The sequence below is a fragment of the Centruroides vittatus genome, unplaced genomic scaffold (assembly GCF_030686945.1).
Source record: "Centruroides vittatus isolate TY-2023 unplaced genomic scaffold, ASM3068694v2 contig_13, whole genome shotgun sequence".
Lineage (NCBI taxonomy): Eukaryota > Metazoa > Arthropoda > Arachnida > Scorpiones > Buthidae > Centruroides > Centruroides vittatus.
This window is the reverse complement of record NW_027120828.1, coordinates 681,720-707,155: the sequence shown is the minus strand read 5'-3', so window position 1 is coordinate 707,155 and position 25,436 is coordinate 681,720. Positions and strand designations below refer to the sequence as shown.

At 29.8% G+C, this 25,436-nt stretch overlaps 1 protein-coding gene across 1 annotated transcript in view; it reads left to right on the top strand.

The window, feature by feature from the left end:
• The first annotated feature begins 1,322 nt into the window (after positions 1-1,322).
• Positions 1,323-25,436, top strand: part of LOC136989588 (formimidoyltransferase-cyclodeaminase-like) — a 43,374-nt gene continuing 19,260 nt past the window's right edge. Inside the window, exons 1-8 of the mRNA XM_067287807.1 lie at positions 1,323-1,560; positions 10,339-10,522; positions 10,590-10,718; positions 13,176-13,264; positions 13,338-13,517; positions 18,132-18,251; positions 20,915-21,064; positions 23,655-23,843. Of these exons, the coding sequence (XP_067143908.1) occupies positions 1,501-1,560; positions 10,339-10,522; positions 10,590-10,718; positions 13,176-13,264; positions 13,338-13,517; positions 18,132-18,251; positions 20,915-21,064; positions 23,655-23,843 (1,101 nt within the window). The 5' untranslated portion in view covers positions 1,323-1,500. The remainder of the gene's footprint in view (positions 1,561-10,338; positions 10,523-10,589; positions 10,719-13,175; positions 13,265-13,337; positions 13,518-18,131; positions 18,252-20,914; positions 21,065-23,654; positions 23,844-25,436) is intronic.

Genomic DNA, 25,436 nt, shown 5'->3' with positions numbered 1-25,436 from the left:
ACTTGCTTATTTTGCCTGATGTGCTACAGTTGGGAAACACAGAGGAAAAAAGACATGATGAGAGGAAAGCTCAACACTACTCAAATTTATGGCACATATCAACGCAGAATAGAAATTTTCTAACAAATCACGAATTCGGTATACGATATAAAAATGTACATGTATTTAACATATAAATTAGAAAGCTAGGTTTTTGATTTTCAGAAAACGGAATAAAAATGAAAGTTTTACTAAAATGCAGACAGAGCAAAGAAACTGTACTGTCCTACGTAAAACTGTTCATATGGTCAGTCTTTTCATAATTGAAGTTTGATTGCAAATGACACAAACTATTGAAATCATATTAAAAGTGAAAGTTAGAAAACATTCGACAACACAACATGACATTTTATAAATCTAAAGCAACGGAATAAACAGGGCATAACGAATGAAATCCAATCAAACAGCAGAAAAGGCCGATAGACTGTTTTCGCCGGCGTAGGTGAATACGCACTCTCTGTTTGTAGGAACCAGGAGATATATTAATATTAACACCTAACAGGCAGTGCCGTAACTAAAGCGGTGCCAGCGGTGCCCAGGCACAGGGTGTAGACCCTGGGGGCGCAGAAATGACCTGGACCAAGTTTTGGTCATAGTTTTGGGGCGTAGTTACAGATACTCGCACCGGGCGCATAAAAGGCTAGTTATGGCGCTGCTAACAGGTGATATCGGTGCCAATAACGATAATTTCCGAGAGAGTAGGCTATCCATTCGTTTTTTCCTACCGAATTTCGCACGAATTTCGACCGTAACGGAAAGTTTGGAGGTTAATTATGGTGCGCGGTCCATTTAGTCGTGAAAGCGATGCGTGTTGTCTCTTATCGTTACTGTTGGACAGACCCGAAGGATTGCCATATTTCTTTTCCCGATTATTGGTTTGCTCGTTAGCTCGACTTTTTCTAAATATTCGTGAACTACAGAAGCGTTTTCGGAAAATCGGCATCGGAACAATTCGAGCGCATTCTCCGATTAAAATTTTCAAAAGTTTTTCGAATTTCGACCACTGTGCGTCTTATTTTCCCCTCAGAAACAACTAATAACTATTACCCAATAGTGATAACGGTTTATCAGTTCCTTAATTGATAACAAAACGCGATTATTTAGACGGCGATCGCCTTGTCTTCGTTTCTACAAAATTACATCAATTATTTAAGAAAAGAAATAAAAAAAACAACGCCTCCTTCGAAAGCTCTATTCCACCTTTACGTTACTTGGTCATAAAAAATAATAATAATAAAATACTCGCTAACAAAATGGCAGAGGTCGCTGTTCAGACAGAGTGTGTCGCCCTAGTGGCGCTTTGGTCGGCGCGATAAGTAAGGCAAATCGAAAATCGATAAGGAAGATCAATGTCGAATACCGTCGGTCATGATTACGTTAAACTTTGCTCCGGTTTATATAAATCGCGGCCGACGGTAATTGTTGGATGCTTTACGAGTGGCGATCGAAGGAGCGTTTAAAATGACCAAGCAGAAAATCGTCGAATGCGTACCCAATTTTTCGGAAGGACAGAATCGGGAGGTGAGTGTCAACGCTTTGAAATTATTAATCACCGTCTCCCCGGCGTAGGATCGGTCGCTCTACGGCTGACTACGGAAACGATGGACGAATTTACGAAGAATAAGAGAGACGCTGCGTTACGGATCGGTACATAGACGGGCTCGTTATCGTTTCCGCCTTCCTTTATACGAGATAAGTCTGCGGTGTATCGTCGTTGACTCCTACTAACTTGTAAGAGAGAACGTGACTACCGGCAACATTAGACCGAATTCGGGCCCCCTATTCCCGCTGCTACGTTCTCAAAGCCAAGAAAATTACTCTACCACATAGTTATTAATCGTTTCGTTTAAACTAATAATGTTCTTGGAAAAATTTTGGTGGTGCCTTTCCTGCCATCTTAAGATATTCGCACTACATGACACAAATGATATTTAGTGTCGACTGGGTGCCCGAGAGCATCCTTTGACCTTTCTGGAGTCTCGGAGAGTCGGGAGATGGATCCGAATTTGCAGAGACGGGAAGATTCTGGACTCCTCCCGGCCATTTATATAGATTATTCTTTACTTCGCAACTAAGTGCATAGGTAGATGGTGTGCATCTTTAACGTTACACTTTATTTGGGATGTTAAAGATGCCCGGTGTCTGTCTACGCACCCAGCTGTGAAGTAAAGAATAATTAAAAGAAAACACAGTTTTGGAATAGGTCAATTTGTGTAATTGGATGAAAATTGTTCTGGGATTAATTGGATGAAAATTGCTCTGGGATTAATGTTGCGCATCCGTGTTCGTGACTTAACGTCCTTTTATATTTGCTATTTTATTACTTAGACTCTGTGAATGTCTTATTTTGTTGGCATCAAATCTGCCAGGTTGAAAATGCAGATGATGATATACGTCTTTTTGTATTGGCGGCATGCTTTGAATTTAATGAGATTCCTGCGGCATGCATAATTTTTAAAATAAAAATGATAAAATTTAAAATATGTTAAGGTTGATTTTTAAAAATTTTGATAATGTGGAAGTTAAACTTACCAAGAAAATTGCAATTTTACACATATACTATAAAATAAAAAGACTATTTGAATTAATGCATAAAGAGCTAGTAATGGTCTTTAATCCAGTAAGCCTTGATGTGTATACCAGGTTCAAAGAATTGTGTGACTTTTATGAGGGAGATGTGCCGATGCCACAATGGTTGGCATTTTATTGAATGTCTTCTCCCTTTGGTCAGCTGGCACTAAAAGATGAAAGATAAATGAAATTTTAAAAAAGCTTATTCAAAATTCTAAAAAATTTCTAATATTTTTACAACACACCTGGGGCACTCTCACGACACATAAGTGCATTGTGGCACACGGGTCGGGAAACACTGTTATAGATCAATAATTCCAGACTTTTCTTCCTAATTAAGTTTGAAAAATAACAAATTTTTACAATCCTAATACCAAATATACATAAAATAATTTATTTTTATTTCTAACCTTTCTCTTCAGAAAATAACTAACACAAAACTAATAAAAGACAAATTAAATTTAAAAAATTACTTAATTCAGTCATTTTTGTTGTGTTGTTATTTTATCATAAGGCTCACAAAATAAGGTTTAATGTTGAGATAGTTGGCCAGATTCTTTTCAAAAAGTGTAATATAATAGGTTTTTTGATGTATATTGGATGATTTTTTTCAAACTAGAGTTTACTAAAGGTTTACTACAGATTATACAAAATGTTTGATGCTCGTCACTTATTTTCCGATATGAAAAGCCATATTTTAGAAATTCTTTAACTATTTTTTTTTTCTTACAGTTGTTGCCTTTTTGGATAATTTAGTTATGTTTTGCACCTATTTCTACTTGTGTTATTGACAATGTATTTTTTGGCACTATTTTCTGTTTGGTATAAGTTTCTAACTTTTCTGAGTTCTTAATAATCTGTTGGTTAATATAATGTTAGTAGTTTCTGTGATAAGAAAAATACATATTTTCTATTTGAATTCATTTACTATACACGTATACCTTGAGTTATGTCGCTCTCAATTATATGTCATTTGTCAAAAAAGTATATGAAAAAATAAAAATCAAGTTCAAGTCAGTTTATTCTACTTTAAATTTGTCCGCCACAAACATTGAAGTCGTAATATCACTAGAAAAGCATTGAAAGCACATAAAATCATATTAAAATATGTACATTTACAGTAAATGTTAATATAATCATCATAAATCCTAGAGAACAAAACATGAAAACATCTGTGTTTCTGTGTTGTCGTCTTATTTAGCGGTCTTTAAGTGCTCATTATTGGCGTTTAGTTACGACGTAAGTTGAAACTACGATTTACGTCGTAATTACACAAGTAAATTTGACTTACGTCACCTCTCCTGGAACCAATTATCGATGTAAGACGAGGTATACCTGTATTTAAAAGTTTTCATTATTACATAATGTAGAAATGAAGTAAGTTTACTATTGTCTGTATATCAGTTGAATTTATGCATTTTCATTTATTGTACATTTTTAAAATATTCTATTTTTAAGATTGAATGTCATTCCGAAGAACTGGATATACAAAATATTTTGTAAAAACAATAAAATAAAATTACACAAAAACAGAAAAGTCACAAAAGCTAAAAGTATTGCAGGTTTTGATTTGATCATTACCACTCTGATGTATATAATATGACCTAGACCAATAATCTTACAGTAATGGCAAAAATAATTGTTGAATAATTGTATTCAGTTTTATATTTTTATAAATGTCATCTAGTTTCATTAATAATAATCCTCATTTAAATGAATATAAAACATGTGCTAAGTTTTTTTATTGATTGAAACTAATCTTTTCCAATTGAGAATATTGCCTATATTCTTTCTTTGACAAGAAAAAATTAACTATTATCTACAGAGTATCTATAAATTGTTCACAATTACTGAAGAAAACATAGCAACTGCAATTTTCCTGATTATCTACACTTTTTTGATAAAAAAAAATGCAAGACATTTATTACTTGCGTAATCAATGTTACTGATATGAGTCAGTACTGATATTACAATTCTATTCAAAATTTATTGCATTTCATTTGTACTTTTTTTTATTAGAAATCTTTAAAATTTTTATAAAAAAGTATTCATTTTAAAATGTTTATGAAAAGAAGTCTACACAAGTCAAGATGTAACTATAGAAAATGTTGTTATTTTGTTTGCATGCATGTATTTGTATTTAAGAATTTCTTGACTAGTTTAATTTGGCTCCTTTCAGTAATGTGTTGTTATTAAGATCTAATGTTTCTAGACTTTTAGTGTATGTAATAGGTATATATGTAGTGCCTGTGCAAGAGAACTACATGCAAACCACAGACAATGAATTCTGTGAGTTATTAATGTTTGCTAATTTTTTTGATGTATGCATTTTGTATGTTATGGGTATTGGAATGGATATGTCTATGATGCATGTGATTTTGTTTGTTTATTAATGAATATAATGTCTGGCCTGTTGTGATGTATTGTTTTGTTATGATTGTGGCTTGTATGTTCTGCACATGTTATTTAAAACTGTATGGTATGTATTTATAGTATGGTATTTGGGTCTGTAGTAATTTGTGTTTGTCTTTGCAACTGCATCTGAAACTATTTGATTATGGTAACTACAGCTGAAAATGTGCTGGAAATGCATTACACTGCAGGTACATCAACCAACCAGCAATCATTGACTATCCAACCAACAGTTTACATCCCATGGGATTTTAACTGTTGGTCAGATAGTTGATGACTGCAAAGACATCCACTACTGGACAGAGGACTTTTAGTAGTTTGCCTGTAACAACAAGTGAAACAAAATCAAACAGGACATTATTTACATCTTTCTGGTAGGCACCACTAGAATGCTAGTTTACTAAAGACAAGAGCTGAATTGTTGACTGGCCATCCTTCTGTAATGCTGTTAGTGAAGTATTCAGAGACAATTGTGAAACCACCAGAGATGCCAAACTATGACTTGAGAACCAAACTCAATTGTTGGGGAAAGAGAGAAAAATCTACATTCAAAAAGCCTTATGTTGATAAAGCCGACTCATAGATGCCAGATGATAAAGGCTGGAAAAAGAAAATCTGATGAAGGACATCTTTAGAGAAACAGATCAGAGAGATCTTCATTAGATCTCAGCTTTGACAAAAGAGGGAGTGTCTTAGTGATGTTAAATCAAAAGATTATCTGGGAAGAACTTCAGAACAATGGCAACAATGGTCTTTGACATTCAGAGTTGACCACACCATTTCTCAGTGACAAGAACCAATAATGTCAATAAACTTTCTGGCTGAGAAACCCCATAGACTAATAATGGAAAAATTAACAAGCTGCCCTCAACCGCACTGATGGATTTCCAAACCAAACCAAGACACAGACATCTGGTGCACTGCAACCAAGCCCGCATTTGCTTCAACTGCAGTTGGACTCAAATGATGCTACTGACAAAAACATCTAGTCATCAGACTTCACCCAGCTACTGCCAACCACAAATAGTTTATGATGCTCCCTCCACTTTCTAAGTACAAAAGTTTGTTTTTGTGGAACACCTTAGCTAGGTGAGCTATTATTTCCCTGGCTGGCCAGAGCCCTTGTCAATCGCGATCTATTCTACCCGGCTTGAGCCCATGTAACCGCGACCCATTGTTCACTACCTGGCTTGTGCCCATGTAAATCGCGCCCTCCTTTATATGTACATTTTCTGGCTTGAGCCCATGTTACTCGCGAAATGTTGTACATTATCTGGCTTGTGCCCGTGTTACTCGCGGTTGTTTTCTTAGGAGGTGTTGGCCTTGTTCCTCCCTTTTAACTCTGGTGCTGCTCAAGGTCCAACCTCCTCTCAGAGTCTGGATAACTCTCCAGCTCTGTTTGTCATTTACCTCTACTCACAATTTGTCTGTAAATATTTTGCATATTACCTAATAAAGGCTTTTTAAAATCTGTAAAATTTGTACTGGGGATCAGCAGATGTTCCATCAACCAAATAGAAGTCTTACTGAATTTCATTGGTTGAGTTGAAGATCATTAGCAAGGTGATCAACAAAGTATTAGTCCAAGATGTAATTCAGTCTTCTGATTCAAATGAGGATAATCAAACACTGACAAAAAAAAACTAGTATTCAGTTTCATATCAAATTATGTAGTAGTGTGAAAGTATTCTTTTACACTGCTTCATGAAGAGTAAGTTGTTTGCCCTATGCAAATACATTTTTGAAGTGGAGCTTCTTCTATAAGACTTACGGAATTGTGTTTGTTCTTAAAATTTAATGTATTGATTTTGATAAAACTTTGCCATTTTCCATTAATTGCTATCTGTTACAATATTTCATTTAAAAAAAAACTGTTTACACTTTGAATTATTATAAAATGACGAAAAGCTTTATTTTGAGAATAGGGATGGATAACAAAAAATTTCACTTGCGTAAACCTTTAACCGGCGTGTAAAATTAAAAACTTCTAAAAAACAAACATACACACCCCGGTGTGAGTGTAGAAGTTATAGGGATGGATTTTATTTAAAAAATTGTAAATGCTAATAATGAATAAAATCGCCATTAAATCTGATCCTAATCAAGATATGACACACGACCACCCTTTATCGCCCCTCTCCATCGACCTTTAACCACCAAAATTTAATAGCATTAATACACAAACCTTCCTGCAAAATTTCAAAAATTTTTGAAAGCACTGGAGTTAAGCTTCAAAGAGAGTAAACAATAGTGCCACAAACAAACACACACCCACACATTAACATCCAGACATACAGAAAAAAACTGAATGTTTTTATATTTCTTAACGTATCAAGGTCCCCTAAGTCCAAAAATGTAAAAATCTTGGGGTTGGAGTCATTTTTTTGACTAATTGCCATACTTTTTCTCTGTTATCTATAACAGAGCCAGGAAAGTAAAAATCGGAGTCCATGACTTTGTTTTCGATATACAAAATCAAAGGTATTACAGTGACAATGTCCATGCTCTTTGGTGCAACGAGCACAGCTAATGGAATTTAGGCCTAGGGGTCAAAAATAAAAACAGTATTATGTGCACCTAATGGAAAACAGGTGTGAAAAATGTACAAAACACAAGAACAAAGCAATTTTCGTCGATTGCTTTGATCTTGGATTGCCTCTCTGTACCTAGCCAGTGCAATGATCATGTCTCCTGTGCCCTGCAGGTATGTGAGGATAACCTCTTTAGTGACAGCCAGTGCAAAGTTCACCTGTCTTCATCAATCAGGTACTGTACATGAATCGCCTCTTCTGTGCCTAACAAGTGCAGGGATTGCTTCTTTCCTTCTAGCACTGCTTCAATTCTATCATGATACGACAAAATCGTGCAATGTCCTAGTAATGTATTCAATTTGAGATCTCTGATTAATCATCTTCCAAAAAGAATATTTAATTAGAACACCTGATAACTCCTTTAATTTTATTAGCAGCTTTGTGATTTCTTAATGTGTCTTAATTTTAACTTTTAATTCTTAATTTCTTAATGTTATTGATAGAGTCAGTAGAATCAAGGAATTATTTATATTTTATTATATTAAGTAAATTGTTGAAAATCAGTATTTTTTAGATCTTCAAATGAAATGTTCTTTGAATTCAGACTACTCAATAAAATTTTGATATTCTAATGTTTTAATTTCTGTAATAATCAAAAGCTAAAGGTAATATGTCTTTCTTTAGTTCTCTATATCTCACTGGTGTTTTTCTTAATCATGAAATTGTGTAGTAATAATTTTTTTTAATAATAGTTAACTTGAATATATTTTATAATAATTATCAAATGAGCATTATATAAGGCATGTTTTTTAAGCAAGTACCATTTTGATATTAAAAAAACACAACTGTAATTTTTTAAATAATTTTATTCTGACATGAAAGTCTGTACTTTAATCTACTTTTCAACATAATTTCCTCCCATATGAAGGCACTTTTCATATCGTACAACCAGCTTCTGAATTTCATCCTCATAGAAACCTGCTGCCCAATTTGCCAACCATTGCAGCTCAATGTTTTGATGTCATCGTCATCATCATCATCATAACGCTGACTGCCCAGATGCCTTTTCAAGTGGAATAACAAGTGATGGTTGCTAGTCACTAGATCAGGGCTATACATAGGGTGATCAAGTTGTTCCTAGCCATATGATGTGATAAGATCTTGGGTTTGTTGAGTCACGTGTGGACAGGTATACTCATGAAGCAAAACAATCCCATTACTGAGTTTGCCATGCTTTTTGTTTTGGATGACAAAATCATAAAGTGTCTGTTTTCTCAAACTTTTGCAAGAACTTTCTGCACCAAGTCTTCAGTAATGACAGACAATCACCCTCTACACTCCTCGTCATGGACATTAGTACAACTATCTTTAAATGTTCTAACCCATTTTCTTACCATTCCATCGCTCATGCTTTTTTCATACACCTCACTAATTTGCTGATGAATGTCAGCCGCTTTCACGTCTTTTGCATTAAAAAAACGAATCATCGCATGTACTTCACGATTGGCGGGATTTTCAATTGTCGGAGGCATATTAAACACACATAAACAAACATAAAACGAACAAGTTCTTCCATAATTACATCTGTGGCTAACCAACAGATGTAGGTACTCGGTGCACATTCACAGAACACCAACTGTAGCACTGCGGTGGTTCTTTTTAAAACAGTACTTAAAAAACACGTCAAGCACAAATATTTAGTGTTATCATACATTAAATATTTTTCTTGTTTAGAAAAAGTCTATGTAAAAATTATTCACATACAAGGAAGTGACAAAATTATTCACATACAAGGAAGGAAGAAATATTTTTTGGCACTGTTAGGTTCAGCCCTATATGATGTGTCACTATCATACTCCAATGTTGCATTGTGAGCTGTTGCATGGTTTATGAAGCAACACATCCTAATTGGATTATGTTTTTAATGAATATAAAGTGTGCAAAAAGTAAAATCTAACTAAGAATTATTAATTTTGAAAAAATAATAAAAATTTTTTTTGAAATTAATTTTAGATTTACTTATTTTTAACAAAAGTTTTATTTTGCAATTAACCAGCTATTACCTGTCAGTATGCAAATTAATCCATCATTTCAGCTTTTTCAATTACATGCACTGTTGAAGATAGTGATGTTTTTGTTACCTATTTTTATTTTGTTTTTGAAACATGATGATGCTATTTGTATTCTGTAGAGAGTTTGTATTCTTAGTTTGTAAGAATACAAATTAAATGCAGCATTTGAATATTCATGAACATGACTAAATGATTTAGTTGAGTGAAAAATACTAAAACCCAATTAAATGGAGAAAAAACAAGATCACTATAGTCTATTTATCGTAACTTGGCACCTACTGTAAACAAACTAACGCACACCTCCCTTTGTTTATTGGTTTAAACCCATGTCCATCAATTAGAAAACGCGTTGCATCTCATTCGTACGCAGAAAATAGTTCTTCGTTATTTATAAAATCATTAATGAAATACTAGTCACTTAGCAATGATTATAAATGTAATTATTTCATATTTGTTAAATTGTTAATCTAAAAAGAATGACAGATGATAATGCCATTGTTTAGCACTTGCTAAACTTTTGTATACATTGATTCAATAGTTATACTATTCAGTTTTGAAATAATCAGCTAGATAAAATTTTATCACCAATCTGTATTGTGTAGAATATAAAATGAATGAAATGTAATATTTAGTGTTTAATGAATATTCTTAATTTGTTGTAAGTTTTAATTAATAAATGTTAAAACAACTATTTAAAAAAATTTTATATACAGGTGATTGATAAGATATCTGCAGCCATATCATCTGTGGATGGTATATCGTTACTTGATGTTGATCCTGGTCCCTCAACTAATCGCACTGTCTATACATTTGTTGGGTCACCAGATGCTGTAATTGAAGGAGCATTAAATGCTGCAAGGACAGCATTTAAATTAATTGATATGGCAAAACACAAAGGTATGAATAAACAAGAAAATATTAAAATCTATACATACAATTATATTAAGCTTTTTTCCTTATGTAGGTGAACATCCACGATTAGGTGCACTGGATGTCTGTCCTTTTATTCCAGTTCAAGGTGTAGAGATGGAAGAATGCATCTATTGTGCTCGTAAATTTGCTGAAAAACTTGCAGCAGAATTGAAAGTACCAGGTAACAATGATTAATTTCTTGCAATTTTAAGTTAAATGTATACTTTTCTTAAATTGTTCTGAAAGTCCTATTTGAGTAAAATTAATATTTGTAAAGTGCTAACTACTGAAATACTTTTAATCATATACTATTAAAATAAGAAGGCAATTTAAAAAATAATGATCAGTTTAGACTGTTATACAGTGTATATTTGATTGCAAGTTAATAGGCAAGAACTATAATTGTTGTTTTGTGAATAAAGCTAGTTTTATTATGAATTGTTCAGAGGGCACTCTTGTATAAACATATATAAACATCCCAAGAAACAATATATTATAATCATCCAACCATTAGCTAAGTTAATCAGACAAAAATTATTCTACAAATATTAATTAGAAATTACATGATTAGAACAACTAGAGGTAAATGTTAGGTGCCATCTCTTAACAAAAGTAGTAACTATAATTTAATTTTTAAATTTAAAATAATCTGGAAGAAAAGAATCTGCTCAGAGCAGGAGTTGAACTCGCAAGCTCTGCTTACTGTGCGCTGCACTAACCAGTTACACCACCCAGACATCCGAACAATTCTTTTTTATCAGATTATTCTAAATTTAAAAATTAAATTATAGTACTCTTCCACATTTAAATTATAGTTACTATGTATGTTAAGAGATGGCTATAGAAATAATAAAATATACTAGCACTTAAAGTAAAAATTAAATACAGAACATGGCCGGCGTTTATTTACATTTAACAAATATAAAATATAATTACGACTATACAAAAGTTCCAGCTTTGTATAGTCATAATTATATTTTATATTTGTTAAATATACTAGCACTATTCCTTACATGTGCACCATGGAGCTGTTCATGGACCTGACAAACTACATACTGCATACTCCCATTTTCACTGCTGTAATTATTGATAAGGAGACCTGATATATTGAAGCCCAGTGATGTCATCTATCTTGGCACTGATACATTTCTGGACATGGGATGAAAGGATCATATTTGTTCTTTGACTTGCCGAGAATCCACTCTAAAAGTTTGTTTCCATAGTTTTGAACCATTCTGTTTATATTTTTTAAGAAAAAATAATATAAAATCTTTAACATTATTTTTAAATCCATTGAAGAAAATTATGAAATTTCTCAAATTTGGCATCTTATATGCCAGCATGTACAGTACATTGAGTGACTGAAATAATAATAATAATAAATATAAAAATGCTAGTGTATAAAATGAATATTCACTGAAAGAAAATTTTCAAGATCTTTACAGGAAAAACATGATTTGGTTGTGAGTGGGAACCCAATTCTTTTGGTAAGAATGCTTAAGCTACTGGAATCATACTATTTTGTAATGGAACTCTAACTTTATCCTTGGAATATTTGATTTGTTTATATCCCTTTCTAGATGAAAAATGTATTTTATTTTCAGTCTGGGCTTTTTTTTTTTCTTGAAGTAGACATAATGTTTTGATGCTAAGATTTATGAGTTGATCGATGAATAAAATTGTCATATTTAAAAACTTAGCTTTGAAAAGAACAGTGTGAGTAGTTTCAAAAAGTAGTAAAAATAATTTATTTTAACTTTATACAGGGTTAACAATACAAGTAGACAAATTTCAGGAGGTGATAGAAAATCAAAAAATAAATGTAATTAGGAAAAGCTAATATTCCAAAACATTTAGTTTTGAAGATAAAGGGGGCTTATTGTTCCAGAAATGTTCATTTTTTTATATTTCAGAAACATTATGTAATATTTGAAATTTCTTGTGCAATTTTTGGTACAGGAAACCTACATTGTTAAAGGTTGTTTTTACTGTGAATAGGGATTTGAGGTATGACAAATTTTGTGAAGAAATATACCATACTCTGACTTCTCTGCTCATGATCAAGGTCTGTCTTTGTTTTAATTAATTGCTTTCTTTCATAATAATTGTTCTTTCATTAAGCTGTATTATGCTATCTTTTATAATAATTGTTCTTTCATGTTTGTTTTGTAGATATATCTTTTTAACATATTTTGTATTCTCCTTCCCGTTTAATCTTTTTAATGCTTTAGCATCTTTCTGATTTATTTCTACTTTCCCTGATATCTTATTTTGATGAAAAGATATGAAACATCTATATGGAAGAGTTATTAATAAAAAGGATAGTTTAACATTGTCTAAAGTAAAATTAGGTAGTTAAATGGAACGAAAAAACCTTTACTTTTATGGATCAAATGAAATATAAATGAATAAAACTAAAAGTATCTTAAAAAAAGTAAGAAGAAATATAGATTTAATGACAGGAAATTATTGTATTTTTAATATATTAAACTTATTTTCTTATCAGTCTTCATATTTAGGATAAATTAGATACTTTAGATTTAGGATAAACATTTTTATCTGTTTTCAATAAATATACTATTTTGAATTTATGCTAATTTATGCATTATTTTGAATTTTCTGAATTCTCTGATTGCAGTTTATTTATATGGATATGCTGCACAACATGAATATAGAAAAACGGTTCCTCAGATTAGATGTGGTGAATATGAAGGAATTCTTGAAAAAGTATAATAACTTTCTTTTATTTTAGTTTATTTTGAAATTTTGTATACTTAAATAAATTTAATAATTTTTGTAGATTGTTAAACCAGAATGGAAACCTGATTATGGACCAGCTGAGTTTGTTCCTCAGTGGGGTGCTACCATGGCTGGAGCAAGGAAATTCCTCATTGCTTATAATGTAAACCTTTTGGGCACAAAAGAACAAGCACATCGAATAGCATTGAATATTCGTGAACAAGGAAGGAGCAAAGAAGAGGTGAATTATGATGTATTGGATATTGTATGTTTCTGCAAAACTTCAATAAAAAATAATCTGATATAAAGAAGACATCTGCTTTTATAATCTACAGTAAGATTTTGTTTAGACAGTAACATTTTCACTTCTAGGACACACATTTCATTTTTAACACAAGGGAATTTTGCACCAAAAAAATTTTCATTTCCTGTAAAAAGTTTATACAGCTAGTTATTTATATTCTTTATTAGAGACATTAACATTTTTATAGCATACTAATGTTTTGGGTCAGCAACCCATCTTCAGGAATGATCATTTTAAAAATAAATATTGAGGAAAATAATTTTATTGCAGATATTAATTTTTATTTTGCTTTTAAATCAGAAGACACTGCCATGTAATAAATTATAGTAGAATATATTGTACTGTGTATTTTAATATAAACTTTGGCATGTTTTGTAGCAATTTTTTCTAAATATTTATAAATACTTTTTTCAGATATTTTTGAGCATTCTTTGTTTAGGATCATTTGTCTTTCCTGTGTTCCCATATAGGAAACATGTTCCAGATGATTGTAACTGTTTCTTTTTGTAATGGGAGAATCCATCTATTTTTAATTATTTGCTTGTCTTTGTAATCAGATAAATTTAATGATGATTTTTTTTTCTTTAATTGATATGTTTCTGTATGTTAAATGTTAGAGATAAGATACTTTTGAATTAGAAAATGGGCTACAATCCAAAAAATTATGCTCAAAAAGACCTCAGCAGAATGAATTGAAAAATTACAATCATAAAATGTAAAAGATATCAAAAAAATTTGAAAATGTAAACAATACATGAAAAAAAAATGATTGGAAAATCATGAAGAGGGAATATTCCCACTGGGAATGAAAAAACTTAAAGTGGGATCTAAAGGGAAAGTTCTAAATATAGGAATGGGAGAATTGGTAGAAAACTGCTTATGCCCTTAAAATAATTTTTTTCTATTATGAAGATTTTCTCACTTAAAGTTAAATCTTATAAAATGAGAATCAGAAGAATTCGTCTTAATGGAAAAGTGTAGAATTTGTGTTTTAGGCAAATATGTTTACAACAAATTTCTACTTTTAAATGTTGAAAAGTTGTAAACATATTTGCTAATTATAGTAATAATAACTTTCCTTCTAAACAGAATCGTGCAAGCTCTCTGTCTTTAGGAGATAGCTTCTTTAGTCTGTCCCAAATTTAGAATGTATCCGATCTACTGTGTATTAATCCATCATCACAGTTAAATAGTAAAGCGTGATATACAAGTTATAATTAATTGTCATATTTTTGGAAATTACTACAGCAGCTGCTTTATAACTAAACATGATTTATTATATTAGCCTTATTACTTTTCGTAAGTATTGAAATTACATTTAAAATATTATATAAATGATTTTACCTTTTATCTGATATAGAAAGTTTGTTAGTTTTTGTTACTTTATACATTTCAACACTGGTTTGAGCAAATACAATTTTTTAGGGACCATCCTTTAATGTAGGAGGTCAATGACTATTTTGGCTGAATTAACTTCAACACCCTTCCCTTGCAACAAGCTTCCTTTCTTTCTGACTAGTGGGATGGTGGCATTTGAATAGGAAAACTATTTAATACAAAGTTTCCAGTGAGCACAAAATATGTTTTTAGGAGTTTTTGAGAGTACCGAGGTTAAATATTTGGTCTATTTTTTGCAAAATTTGATTAGTTGGTTGGTATATTCAGTTGTGAATGGTACATTTAAGTTAACATTTAAAAAAATTTGATGTCTCGAATTATTTTCTTATGAAGACAGAAGTTGACTATTTTCTGTGGAAAACCATCAATTCCTGCAACCTGGCCAATGAAATTGCACCATTCCATACATTCAAATATTGCAAGAAACATGACAACAATAATCTAAAATAACCAAACTCTTAATATGTTTACATTTTAATGTATTTGTTTGCTTGGGCAGTACTGGCATATGTGATAGTTCAAAATAAAATATTACAATCATGGTGAAGAACTTCGAAATACTGAAGTAGTGTCATGTGGCATAAGATATCTATTTACTTCAGGAAATATATACTCAAATCAATCTAGAATAGACCAATAAAGATCAATCAGTTCTTCTAAGAACTACTCTTATTAGTAATAACTAAACAAAAATGCTACATATAACAATATTTTGTCACATTTGTTCTCATTCAATTGTTGAATTCCTATTTACAAACTGGTTTGCATTCCACCCATCTAATTTTCTCTCTGTTGCTCCACTATTTAAAAAAATTTTTAAAATTAGTACATAATAAATACAACTATTTTCATATGTGGACAATGGTATCAGTTCCATTAAGCTGTTATTTTTATAAAGCAATTTATAAATGTTTTAAATTTTATTCAATATTGAATATACATTAACTATACGTTGAACTTTGCTTACATTTTTATAATTCATATTACCATTTGAATTTTTACATTAGAACCAGACTGTTTACTTTAATTTTAGGAATTTCTGAAGATGGGTTAATGAATCAAAATATTAAAATTTTTAATATTTTGAAAAAAAATAAAAAATTTCTGCTCCTGATGAAATATTAATGCTTGAACATTTTGGAATTACTTGAGATAGTTGTTTTCTAAATTATTATTGTTTAGAATAGAAATTATTTGAAATGATAAATTTAGGTTATCCAATTATATTTAAAATAACTGAATCCATTTCAAAGAATTTTCAGATATGAATACTTCAGAATACCTTAAAACAGTAATGCTTGTAAGTTGATTGTTATAGGCAGCATCTTATAAGTATGCTGTTTTTAAGGTAAGATATTTACATTAAAATTGCTTAGTTATATTTTATTATTATTTTGTATCTTTTCTATATATATTGTTATTGCACAATATGTGATAGTCAAAAATAAACCAAACTTTTAATATAACTTATTTAATTAATAGTATGAATATTTATAGCAAATTTACCTTCAAAAGAGGTATCTTCTGCAGCTACATACTTCTAGAGTCCATACTATTTGTCAAAACTATACTGCAAGCCATTTTTTGTGAAGTTTTTAAAGACTATTTACAGTATCAATTGATGGAAGCCAAATAGAAGCCTGTTATTCTTGGTCAGTGAATATCTGATCAAAAAGAACATAAGTGCTTTCTTAATGTTATTCCCTAGATTTTGCACCCAACAGACTTTTATCTGTTTCCTAAAATGAAAGAGAAGTTGTTGAGATGTCAGTTTCAATAAGCAGCAAAGAAAGCCATTAAAGACATATATAAAAATTTAAAAATTCCAGCAACAAGTCACTTAACTTTCCTGGCAACATTTAAAACTGCATATTTATGTGTAGTGTCATCTGTTATGATATTTTATTTAAAAAACTTTTTATATTTTTAGTTAATTCAGTAATGAATTTTAAAGGCAATATAAACTATGTTTGAGTCCTTTATCCTAATTTCACATCCTTTTATTCCAACCAGGAACTATAGAACAGCAGGATACTTGATGTAAAACACTTCTAAAAATAACAGACGAAATACTATCAAACGGTTCACAAACACAATTTAAAAATGAACTCAACGCTGACCTGTTTTTGTAGGCTAAGGCATCTACAAACATTAAAAAATATTAAAAATCTTTCTCGGCAGCATTCTTGTTACATTATCGCATTTTCTGCTGAGAGTCCTCTGGCAGATACAGGCTATCCAGACAACAGGTTGGCATCAGGATCATTTTTAAATTGTGTTTGTGAATCGTTTGATAGTATTTTGTCTGTTATTTTTAGAAGTGTTTTACATCAAGTTGCCTGCTGTTCTATAGTTCCTGGTTGGAATAAAAGGATGTGAAGTTAGGATAAAGGACTCAAACATAGTTTGTATTGCCTTTAAAATTCATTACTGAATTAACTAAAATAATCCTGGGTGAAGATGTATAATTTTTATATTTTTAATTATTATAAAATGGCAAAAAAGGGTAGGAATGGGTTTTATAAAAAATTGTAAATGCTAATAAGGAATAAAATTGTCATTAAGTCTGACCCTACTGAAGATATGACACATGACACCCTCTTATCTCCCCACCCTATCAACTTTTAACCACCAAAATTGTATAGTATTAATCTCCTAATACACAAACCTCCCTGCAAAATTTCAGAAATTTTTGACAAAAAACACAAGTTAATAAGCTTCAAAGAGGGTGAACAAAATCATGCCTGCCACATGCTAACATCCATACATGTAGAAAAATCCCCAAATTTTCTGCATGTATGCAAATTCTCAGCATTTCAAGGTTCCCTTAATCCAAAAATGAAAATAATCTTGGGGGATTATTTTTTGACCAATTGCCATACTTTTCCTCTCTTATTTGTAACAGAAACGGAATGGTTCTGTTATTTATAACAGTAATGGCTTTCGAGACTGCTTTGACAAATGGCCTAGATACTGACAGAAGTTTGTAAGTCAGAATAAGTTTAGTTTGAAGTAGTAGAGTGTAAGAATGTATATGTTGTTTAATAAATAGTACCAAAGTTTGGCTTATTTTTAACTACTATGTATAAATTTCTTAAGCTGAAAATATATTATTTTGTATTTGTGAAATGAATTAAAAATTTTAATATACAGCCTGGAAGATTAAAGAATTGTCAAGCAATTGGTTGGTGGCTGGATGAATCAAATATTGCTCAAGTATCAATTAATTTAACTGATCATGAAACAACACCTATACATACAGCATTTGAAGAGGTACATTTTGAAAATTTCTGATAAATGTAATATACATACAAATAATATACATACATACAAAAATGAAGTTTTTTAAATACCTGAGTGAATCTTAACAAGGCATTTAAATAATCAACATTGTTTTTGTAATACTAAAATTGAATATTCATTGGTGATTAAAATTTTGATGTTTATGATATTATTTTCAGGAATATTTCAAATATTTGTGATATTCAATACAATATTGTAAATATTGTATTGAATATCAAATCAGAAAAACAAAGTAGCTAGAGATATTTTTTTTTAAATATGTATATGAAAAATTTAAATTACTGTTTGATCATAATATAATTTTGATGGAAAAGATTGATATTGAAATTTAAGTATAAATTTATGGTTAAATATTAAAATTTCAAGTAAATGCAATGTTTCATATTGACATGTCTAAATTCTATAATTAAAGCAAGCTGTGCAAATTTAATAATTGTATAGGATGCATTAAATACTTTTTCTAAACAATTTCAAACTGAAATGTTCAGGCTAAGATTTTCTTTTGTTTGAATTATATTTCAATTCTTTTCTGACAGCTTCTTTGAAATACCATACTTATTTGAATAATTCATATCTTGAGTAATCTGCTCACCCCATTTTTTAAGATACTGGTTTAGAAGAAGAAAAAATCTCAACCAGTTTAGTGTATTAAATATTTAACAAATTTTACTAACTTATGATTGTAATTTAACAGTCTTCCCTCTTTCTGTTTTGTAGCATTTATTATGATGTTTCTCAGTTTATATGTCCATATGATATTAAAAGATAAAGCATTGAGGGGAAAAAATAATTTGTATACTTAATAGAGATAAATTATTTGCAAGTTGTAGTAATGTATTTTATGATGAATGAACTTACAAATTAAATGAAAGTAAGACTTCTTTACATTGTTTAATTCAAGTCAAAGGTGAAAAACTGCTAATAGACTAATAGCTTAAACTAAAGACTCCTTCAGATGTTTCCAGTAATTCACTCAAGTAGTTAGTGTCACTTATTACTGTGTATAGTGCATAAATGTCTGGACTAGTGCAGTTAAGCTTGCAAGCTCAAGAACAGACATATATGTATTTATATGCCCATCAAGAGCTTGTGTGAGTTCTGAGAGTAGAGTAGACCCATTTAGTTTTTTGTTTTTTTTTTTGGATTAAATGAATAATGTAAAACTAACATTCATTTTATACAGGGAGGAACAGCTTCCAAACCCTTAATGGTTCTACGTGTGGCACTGAATATAATGACAGATACAAAGAGAAGGTTACAGGGACTCAAACTATATTAATACAAAAAAAAACAAAATAAAATATGTTTGTTTAAAGTTGAAAACATTGTTTTTAAAAATTTTACAATGATAAATGTGATTTATTGGACCATTCACAATGTGATTGCCATGCGCCTGTTAAAAAGGTACTTATTAAGAATTTAAATACTTTTAATTTTTGAATTAGCATCTCTCTAGATCCACTGCTAATTGACTAGAGCTATAAGTAATATTGAACTAATGAACTCAACTAAAAACAATTCTATTCAGATGTTTTTAGTTAGTTAATGACAATGGGAGGTGCTGCTACTCATCCAGAGAAAATAGAATGAATGGATTTATTAAACTAAATTGTTTCACTAAACTACTCAATTAAATTTCACTGTCCACACATGGTAAGTTACTAAATTACTTGCCAGTCCACTAAATTACTGAATAAGTTTGAACAAGCCTTAAGAAGTAATATAGATATAAAGATTATTTTCTATCAGTCTCAGTTGTACATTTAACTTGCTTTATTTATCCTCACTTTCACAAAAATAGTTACACAAAAATGTTTAATAATAATGATTTTAACTATCAACATGGCCATTATGTTAACGTCATCCGGTTGATAAGTGAAATTTATCACTATTAAAGTAAGCAAAATGCTTAGTTACTGGTAGCATTCTGGTCTTTGCAAGTTGCATCATCAAATTTGTTTCAACTAAACTGCACACTGACTTTTTTGTCATAACTTTTTGGAAAAAAGATGCATGACTTATTTGAGAAAATACAATAATTGAAATCATTCGCAACTAATTTATAGAATAAGCTATCATTAGTCAATACATGTTTGCATGTTATAAGATAAATGCATTGAAAAATATTTCTGTTCTTAAAATTAATGTTTTAATATTGTGATGTTAAAATGAAAACAAATTTGTATTGATTATATGTGAATATGCGAGCTAGAATGAGTAACTTACTAAAACTAATTTTTCACACACTTTCAAAAGAAATAATGATATATGTGTATATATATAGGCTGAATAATTTTATCACAGAATTTTTTACATTAATAATAATTTTTTCATAATATTTTTATAAAAATATAAACATATACATAGAAAAATGATCACCTAAGCCAATTTGACCTAGTTACACATCAAAGGATTAATTTAATAATCTGTTTACTTTAGTTTTATTTAAATATAGTTATAACTTATTTTAATGTAACTATATTACATCTATAATTATATGGACAAATAAACATTAATTTAATTTGAAACATTTAATTTACTCAATTAACTAAAATAATGTTTCTAAACTTTGTGCTATTATTTTTCAAATTATTTAAATGAATTTTAAACGTACAAAATAAATTATTATATAGGTTTCTTCAGATGCTCGAGAATTAAATATAGCTGTAACTGGATCTCAGATTGTGGGTTTGGTACCATTGCGAGCATTATTACAAGCTGCTGAGTATTATATTCAAAAAGAGAATCTTTTCATTTTAGAAGAAGAACAAAAAATACATTTGGTAATTATAACATTATTATTCTATAACTATAATGATTAAATTTAGTTTATAGTAAGACAGAAAATTCAAATATTTCAAGAATTTAAAAAAAAAAAAATGTTTTGATGAATTTCTCTGTTTGTACCTTGTTTATTAATAGGACTTATTATACTTACATAGTTTCTGATTAGCAAATAGAGGAGATCTTAGTCAAAAAGTCAAAACAAGATATCTTTGTTTATCAGTATAATAAGTCCTATTAATAAACAAGGTCCAAGTAGACAGAAATTTATAAGAGTAAAGATATAGGTAAAAAGAATTAATGTTTTGATGATTTAATATGAATTTAATGTTATGTGAAATATTTAAATTTTTGTATTTGTTTATTTTAAATTTTATTACATTATTTAGTCTTGTTTAAAAGAATTTGTATTTCTGAAGAAAAATAGTTTAACTTGAAAATATAAAGCAGATTTTGAAATAATTAATTTTAATTGCTCAATAATTTCATTATATTTAAGTGGACAGAATAGTGATGTAATACTTTGAAGACTTGTTGATAAACTTATTTTATAAACTCATATGTTGATTAAAATTTAAAAATGAAAAAAATAATTAATCAAAGTTATGTATTACAGGATTGATTTTCAAAGACTGATGTCAAATCATTTGTCATTTGGTTAATCAAGTTAAAAGATCTTTGAATTCCAGTACTTGAATTATTGGTCTTTGCATAAGACAGTGGTTTGTGAACTTTTTAGAGCTGCCTCTGTTCATAAAATTTCCATTTTTTGTTGTTATAAAATAGATATAGCATTTAAAAGCATGAATGCATTTCACCATTAAAACTAGTTTTCAATAACTGAAGATTTATTTTAATGACAAAAGGATGGAAAATGTTTTTATTGTGTCTTTCTATACTTTTACATATACTATATCTTAATAAAAATTATCAATGATGTATCTTCAATTGAAACAATTTTTTATTGATAGATGGTTTTCAAAATAATCATTGCAAACCTCATATTAGACCATTCCTAAAATTAAAATTTATAGAAATTGATCTTAATATTATTTACCAATATACTACTAAGCAACAGTACTTTTCACACATTTCCAGAAGCTACCTGATGTTGCAAAATTGAAAGTGAAAATGTTTTTAACCCTGTTCAGTGGTCACCTCAGGCATTTTCATCAAAGATTTGTATTGAGAGTTGAACCTTTATAAATGTTCTGGAATTTTTTCAAATGTTTACTAGTTTCAAACTTGTGTTAAAAGTTTTAAAATTTAACCATTCTGAAATTCTTGTTTAAAATTCTCTTGTTTATGTCATCAGCTTCAAACATTATTTGTAGAATCTACCTTTTTAAATGTACAGTCAAATCTTGGGTTTCAAATGCCTCAATTTTTGAACAGTTTGGTTTACAAACAAAATTTTGAATGCCATATTTGCTCCAATTGCCAAACAAGCTACTCAGCAAGAGCTGGTACAGATTAGAGTGACGCAGACAGTCAGCTTCCCGACTTCCGTATACTTCCTGTGTTAAAGAAAGTTGATGGCCCAACTAATGGGACTACTGATTCAGAAGTTAGCTGCACCAAGACTGCCTTGCATCATTAGACGTCACAACATGAACTATCGATGATGATATTCAAATTAGATTTTAATGTGCATGCAGATAAGATACTACTTCCATTTTTCAGTATGCATCACAATTGAATTTAAATCAAATTAATTAATAAAAACTGCCTTAATTGACATTAGCATAATATAAATAACATTCATGAATTTGTATTTAAAAGTGCTTAACTCAAATTAAATAACAAAAATTTATTAATATAATAATAACATTTTATCATCATCATTCATTCCTGTTGATACCCAGAGGGTATACTGGTCAACATGGTGAAAAAAATCAAACTTTCATACTACCATCCACTACTTTTTTCCAAACTTTCCTATCAACAGACAAGTTTTTTGCCTGGATCAAAGTTAAATTCCTTTCCTCTAAAGCCTGTTTAACACCATCAATCCATCTTCGTCTAGGTCATCTCTTTGGTTTTTTTTCTTTGATTTTAGCTTCAAATACCTGTTTGGCCAGTCAGTCTTCTCCCATTCTTTCCAAATGGCTAAAGCACCTCAGATTAGCCTCACTTACTTTTGACTAAATATTTGTTATCTTAAGGTTTTTCCTTATGTCTTCATTTTTAATATGATTTTGCCACTGATCCATCTATTAACACTCCTAATTTTCCTGAAAACTCTTATTTCTGCTGCTTCTAATTCTTGGTCAATTCCCTTATTTCTAACTGTATGTCAGTAAAGGTTTAAAAACTGTATTGTACACAGTAAGTTTTGTCTTATGACTTAATTCTTTCTTGTTTCAGAATATATGTAGGAAAATATATGTATAATTAAAATGAGAAAAATTAAAATTTAATCATTTATATAATGTAAATTAGAAGTTTTATTCAATTGTTTATGTAATTTTTTATTCATATTATTATTACAAATTCAAGGATTATTATTTTAATTATTATAGAAACTTAACTTAATTGTAAATGTTTTAATTTTTTAAATAATTATTTAAAATTTAAATATTTAATTAGGTCATAAATAGGCTTGGGCTGAATTCACTTAACCAGTTCATTCCAAAAGAACGTATAATAGAATATATGCTTCCAGATCAACAATCAGGATCATTAATAAACAAGACAGTAAAAGATTTTGTGTGTACAGTGGCTGCCAGAACACCTGCACCTGGTGGTGGATCTATTGCTGGTGCTGTAGCTGCAATGGTAAGTTCTGTTATAATTCTTCTCAAAAAAATTTCTCACATCTTTATTTAGGGAATCAATTATAAATGAAATGTTGTGTATTACACATTAAAAACAGGGTTCTATGCACCTGGAAAGTCAGGGATTTTCATTATTGTTCAGAAAAAGTCATTGAAAGTAAGGGTATTTGTTAAAAATTGTCAAAATGTCAGGGAATTTGTTTCCTTGGTTGCTTTGTTGATTTTGTCTGCTGACAGTATAGCTGACCAAGTGTAGCTGTCTGCAGGCAAGTATTATGGTACAATGCAACTTATGAAAAGGGGGTGCAGAATATTTTCAGGATCCAAAACTTCACCCAAACGTATACAAAATTTTCCCAAAATTATAGCACACAAAATATACAAGCATACAACAATATCAATTGTTGTTTTTAAATTTTAAAACTGCTGTATTAATTATGCAGTATTATAAATTTGAGAGAAAAATTTAATACTCTTAATAATCTAACATTGATAGAGAGTTAAAATATTTCAAAAATCTTTTATCTCTTGGCAGGTGTTAATGAACTGATGAAAAAAATGATGATAAAGAACCAAAAGTGATAAATAACTTAAATAATACCATTTGAATTAATGTTATCATGTTTGATTTTAATAATTTTGATCACATAACAAAACAATTTGTGATTTCTGAAACTTTTTTCCCAGTTTATTAATAATTTATAAAGTTTGAAAAATTTATTAAGAGACAAATTTAATAAACTTATACTTTTGTACATGGATTATACAGAATTTTTTAATAATAATTAATGGCGCTTTCAAAGCCATGAAGTTTTACAGTTATGAGTTACTAACAGGATAAATTATTTTTATTTAATAAAACATTTTTGTTTTATGTAGAGAAGACATGCCACAATTTTGTTTTTCTTATTTTATTTTTAATTTTACTAATTCATTGATTATAAAAAAAAATATATCTGTTAATTACAAAAATAACCAGTTAAAAAGTTGGAGAAGCAATAGTTTGTGCACGTAGTAAGTCAAGTGATGTTTTATTTTGTTAATGTGCCATACTGTGAAGGACGTGAGGGTCAGGGAATTTGTACAAAGTTGATCAGGAAAAGTCAGGGAATTTAAAACAAAAATTTGAGTAGGAACCCTGTAAAATTTAGCAGTTTGATTTTGTAAAACAAGAAAAGATGATTCTATCTAATAGTGGCAGTATACATTTACTGAATTCTACTTATCTTAAAACATAACTTTTCATTATTCATAAAAATATAAAAATCCATTACAATTCTGTTGTATCAAAATTGCATTTGTTGAATAGTTGAAACCAAAGGCATCAGCCTTAGACCTGACTTCAGATCAACTCGGCAGTTTTCACAGTTCGGTTGATAGGATTTGTTGCTCCATCTGTTACCATTCAGTTGATCGCATTTTTGACCTGGCCAAACCCATGATGGATGTGAAAAAAGCCCTCTTTGGTGTCACAGGACAGAATTAAAAATGAAAAAATATATACATACAGTTTTACGTAGTTTTAAAGAGTAATGGTGATTGATAATACTAACTTCAGACTAGAAATCTGAAATTTTTTGAAATTCACAGGCCA